We start from the raw sequence: 5,949 nt of genomic DNA on the forward strand, positions 1-5,949 counted from the left end.
TATAATATGATTATCCATATTTACCCATATTATTTATTGAATAACTTGTTTTTATTACTCATTTAAAATATAAATTGAATCGAGTATTTTATTTATTTTTATTTAACTCATTTTCGACTCAACCTGCTCATTTGCCACTCTTATACCTAACCCTCAAACAATTAACAGCTGAACCTTCTCATTTCTAATAATTATTTTATTAAAAGTCGCAAATTAGTAACGACGCATTTCTTTTTCTTTGAGTAAACAAAAGAAAATCATTGCAGTGATTTATTGACTCATGAAAAATTCACATTTTTTGGAATATTAATCCAACCAAAAATTCTGGAGCTCTAAATAGTTTGGTCAACATAACTTTTTAGGCCATTCAATCAACGTTTTAGTAAAATATGAATATTCTTGGTTCATCAAACAATGACTATTCACTTATTCATAAATTTCATTGAAAAAATAGCCTTGATTTTTATGTTTGATCACATTTCGAAATTATATATTTATTTATTGTATTTTTAACAATATAATTTTATAACAAGTTATTTTTGCAATTTATAGAAACAAGACATTAATAAAGACATTATTAATTAACATGAGAAAACTGACCTCTAATGAAAATGGAAAATCGATTTTCTTGTTCATTTTTTAAAAAGGAAATTGATCTCAGGAGGTCAAGTTTTTAGAAAAAAAAAAGGTGGGAAATATGTAGACTAACCTCACAAGGTTGGTATTTATTTTTTAAATAAGTAAAATTTTTTATGTTTAACCGCGGAAGTCAGTTAATTTAATTAAAAATAAGTTAATAAAATCGATGTTACGAGATAGATTTTTCGAACAACTAGTCAAATATTGATGTAAGTTTTTAGATTAATTTACGTAGGCATTTTGCCATGAAGATAAAAAAAATATTCACTTTCTAACTTGGGTTGTAGTGTAGTGGTGAGTCTGCTTCATCATTAATTGAGAGATCTCGAGTTCGAGCTCTGGATATAGAGAAAATCTTGTTGGAAGCATCACTTTATTTGAAATTTTCAAAGTTGGATTTAGAGTTGTGTTTGTCTATGTTTTTGCAGCTAATATTTAGAATTTAAATATATATATTTTTAAAAAATTATAAAATATTATTTGAACATGAAATATGATTTAAATGGAGTTATTTAATTTATGAAAACAATAAATTTAGGATTTTTAAAAACAAATAATTTTTTTAAAAAAAATAAATAAAGTGAAAACAAGATCTTGTACTCTTGGTTGTTTTTCAAATTACAAATACAACTTGAAATTGTATTTGAAATTTTTATAGTCAAATACTATTTTTCAATAAAGTACAATAATATTCAAAAAAAGTGAATAGTATTTTGGGGTCCTTTTTTTCCAATTGGTGTTTTACCCCTCCCTCCTCCACTCTCTCCTTCTGTCTCTGCTCTCCACTCCCTCACATTGGGGACCACCCTAGCGTCCATTGAACACCACCGCCCAGAGGCGGAGCTAGGTGGAGGTTCATGGGTTCGGACGAATTCAGTAGCTTTTCTGTATATCCTATATTTGTATTAGAAAATTAATTTATTATATATGTATATTAATTTGTGATTCTCTAACAAAATTGATTGACGGTTATTAAAGAAACTTAGAACCCCCAAACTCTTAATCCTGACTTCGCCTCTGCGGTACCACCGCCTTAGCCTAATCCGGCACCGCCCTTTGCCCGATTATGTTCTGCCACCTCCATTATCGTTCACTGCATTGCTCCACCACCACCACCACCAGAACATTAATTTGAATCCCCCCCCACGGGCAATATATTAAGAATTCAATTTATGTTAAATCCAACTAATTCAATTTAAATTTATGCCTGAGATTTTAGTTTTATTGATCATCTAATTTTAGTTTATAATAATATTTATTTTAAGGGTTTTGTTTGAAAAAAAAAACTAAATGTTGAATTTATAATTAATTACATTGTTGGTTTTGAATCTTAATTGACTTTGAAATCGAGTCTTAATGTCCTAAGAATAATGTGACCGGAATGACTTAAGAATTGAGGAACAAAAGAGTTTTTAAGCTTAGAGAAACACATGCTTATACCAAGTGTGAATCAAGATTCTAGAGCCTAGACTGGTAAAACTCCATACATTATCGTGATTCTCTTTCACATGTTCCTTAAGAAACACTAATTATTTTATCATTTATTGTTATTGAACAATTAATATCATCCATAAGTTAGATGTTTGTAGTCTTTAAGAACAATAACTTTTAAGAATAAAATGAAAAAAATAAATAATTAATATTGTCTTGAACTTCTAATTAAACGATAAATAATTTCAGATAATTAGAATTCACAATAGATAACTTGAGGCAGAATGAGTATATTAATTTCTCAATTAACTCTAGAAGATACTCCCTCCGTCCCTTTTTAGTTGTCCACTTTAGAAATGGCACACAGATTAAGGCAACAATGATTAGCACAGTGAAGTTACAATTTTACCCTTATGACAACTTTTCACTTCAAAATTACAACCACTTATTTGAATTCAAGTGAAATAAATTGGAGGGAAACAACATACACTTTTACAATTTTCAAGAAGTGTAAATAAGGGTATAATAGGAAAAAATTTGTTGTCCTTTCTTGATTTGTCAAAATGGACAACTAAATAGGGACAACCAAAAAAGGAAATATGGACAAGTAAATAGGGACGGAGGGAGTATGTATTAGTTAACTTTGTTGATTTAACAATCGTATTCTCAATCAATTTCACTTAGAAAAAGAGAATGTTTCATACAAACGGTTTCATATTCTTATTACTAGTATTTTATTTGCCATGCACGTCATGAGAAAATGCTCATGTAAAATATGATGATGCTTAGAGCACTCATATTGTACAACAATTAGAATCAGTTACTTTTTTAACAAAAAATAATAAAAAGCGTCATTTGTGACATCAAAGTGACAACTATATATTAAAGCAAAATATATATCATCATTGTCCTGGATGTTAATAAAATATTATATAGTACAACCGAGGGTATTATAAGTTACTAATGTTTACTTTCTAACCCCAAAAGCTTACATTTACCCAATTTCTATAACCAAAATAATTATTTTATTTCGATGTCAAACATCTTTAATAGGAGTAATAATAAAAAGCGTCATTTGTGACATCAAAGCAAATATTATATATTAAAGCAAAATATATATCATCATTGCCCTGGATGTTAATAAAATATTATATAATACAACCGAGGGTATTATAAGTTACTAATGTTTACTTTCTAACCCCAAAAGCTTACATTTTCACAATTTCTATAACCAAAATAATTATTTTATTTCGATGTCAAACATCTTTAATATATGTTTCCGTATTGAACACTTTGGTACTTTCTAAGGATCACGTTTTGGTAGAGTATCTGACTTTCTTACTTCAAATTGCATAACGATTCATTTTGAATAATGACAAAGTTAGAATTATTACTTGAGAATTTTTAATATAAATAACTAAATATTTGAACTAGTTAAAGTGTGTTCAATATTTACTATATATACATACATATAAAAATAATTTGAACCATTTATAAATAATGTAAATTTTTCGTCATAAAAGATTCGGATAAGTTTCTAAGCCTAAGCTGACTCCACCCTGATTTTTTTTTGTTGAAGTTATTAGCTATGAATCTCATCTCTTATTCATTACATTAAATTGCTTATAGCTAATAAAATTTTCTTATTATCCGTAGCTAATTTGTCTAATTAAGATAGGATTAACAATTAATTTTGTTCTGTTATTTTTGTTGTTGTCGTATAATGACAAACTACTCAAAATAATAACAGTAATATTATGACACGATTATGTTATAGTTCACCAACTCGTAATTTATATAGACTTTTCCTTTTTCACAATAACTATTGAGGGGCCGCCGTTCACATGATTTATTTTCCTATATAAGTATGTGCCCTTTCCCATAAATCATACAACAAACTTGCAAATATTGTCTATTATTTGTCTTATTATTATTTGCAATGGCTTTTGTGTGGGCAACATTCATTTTGGCTCTAATTTTATTATTCATTTTCTATGAGTTACTAAATATCAAAAACAAGAAAAAACTTCCTCCTGGTCCAAAAGGCATTCCAATATTAGGACATCTCCATCTTTTAGGTGAAAATCTTACTCATGATTTACACAAATTTTCTCTAAAATATGGTCCTATCATCTACATGAAATTTGGATTGGTACCAACTTATGTTATATCTTCCCCTGAATCAGCAGAAAAAATTCTCAAAACTTATGATCATATTTTTGCTAGTAGGCCTCATAACGAGACCGCTCAATACATATCGTATGGCCAAAGGAATTTGATTTTCTCAAAGTATGGCGCGTATTGGCGTAACATGAGAAAATTGTGTACGGTCCATTTGTTGAGTAACATGAAGATTAACTCATTCCAATCTACTAGAAGTGAAGAAATTGCCATTATGATCAAATCGATCAAAGAAATAGCTCAAGGTCGTCGTGTTGATGTTGATCTTAGTGCTCAAGTGTCGAAGTTGAGTGCCAACTTGAGTTGCTTAATGGTTTTTGGGAAAAAGTTCACGGATGACGATTTGGACAAAAGGGGATTTAAGTATTTAGTTCAAGAGGTTACAACTCTAGCTGCAACACCAAATCTTGGTGATTTTTTCCCTTTTCTTGGTGTTATTGACCTCCAAGGACTCACACGTAGAATGAAGGACACTTCTAAGGTGCTTGATCCATTTGTAGAGAAGATTATTGATGAACATGTCAATGCTAAGGACCACAAGAAAAATAAAGACTTCGTAGACACTATGATGGAAATTATGCAATCTGGTGAAGCAGAGTTCCAGTTTGATCGTCGCCATGTCAAAGCTGTCATGTTGGTATGTTCATTCTCTCTCTCTCAATTTATTAGTTTAACAGATTTTTTAAAACTTAACATCTAAAATAAGTCATATAATTTTCTATGACAATAAATAAGGAAAGATGTCAATCCGTATATACCAGACTAAAAGTAAAAGAATGTTACTCCCTCGTCTCATTCTATGTAGTATTGTTTGACTTGATATAATGTTTAAGAAAAGAAATATTAAAATTTGTGATATAAAACAATCCTTAAATATTTATGTAATTGTAAATCATTTCATTAAAGGTAAAAATATCAAAATTACGAAATTAAACTATTTCTAATTATAGTATTTTAACACGAATTAAAAATGAAAGGGTGTTGGAGTGAGGGAGGACAAAAATTGAAAAAAGGAATAATATACTTAGGGCCCGTTTGGCCATGCGATATGGTATCATGATATGGAATCATGATATGAATCATGATATGGTATCATGATATGGAATTATGAGATGAAATTGAAGGTTTGTTTAGACATGCGATATGGAATTTTTGTGTTGTATATTTTCTCATAAACATAAAAATCTCATAAGTTGTAAAACTATTAAAATTGCCCCAATTGTTTATTCAATCTTATCAAATAAACAAAAATTATAAAATCGCATAATAAATTATTACAAAGTTATTTGTTCTTCACTTAAGTAATTGTTTCATCTAACTTTAATTTAATTAAAAAAATTGAACATAAATTGTACTTGATATGCTCATATCTCTCAACTACTCTTACAAATAACCTATAAAGTAGAAAAAAAAGCATACATTAGTGAGTAAATATTAACTTAGAAGTTAAATACACTAAGATAAAAATTAACAAACATCACTGACTTCTAACTATTTACAAGAAAAATCAATAGTTAAATATTATTGAATAACGAAATTTTAAAAAGTTACCACAAGTTTGAGTCAAAAACACTTCTAATAAAATTTAATCAAAAAAACTATAACTAGTCCACTTGACTAAATATTAATAACTAATTGATCAAATTTTCCCAAGTCCTCAATCAATTGGACTTGATATTCTTCAGTCATGTGAACGAA

The 5,949-nt window shown here is 28.5% G+C and overlaps 1 protein-coding gene across 1 annotated transcript in view; it reads left to right on the forward strand.

Moving 5' to 3' along the window:
- The first annotated feature begins 4,009 nt into the window (after positions 1–4,009).
- LOC102592596 (cytochrome P450 CYP736A12-like) overlaps positions 4,010–5,949 on the forward strand; it is a 2,768-nt gene continuing 828 nt past the window's right edge. Inside the window, exon 1 of the mRNA XM_015311985.1 lies at positions 4,010–4,884. Within this exon, the coding sequence (XP_015167471.1) occupies positions 4,010–4,884 (875 nt within the window). The remainder of the gene's footprint in view (positions 4,885–5,949) is intronic.

This window comes from Solanum tuberosum, unplaced genomic scaffold (assembly GCF_000226075.1).
Source record: "Solanum tuberosum cultivar DM 1-3 516 R44 unplaced genomic scaffold, SolTub_3.0 scf00181, whole genome shotgun sequence".
NCBI lineage: Eukaryota > Viridiplantae > Streptophyta > Magnoliopsida > Solanales > Solanaceae > Solanum > Solanum tuberosum.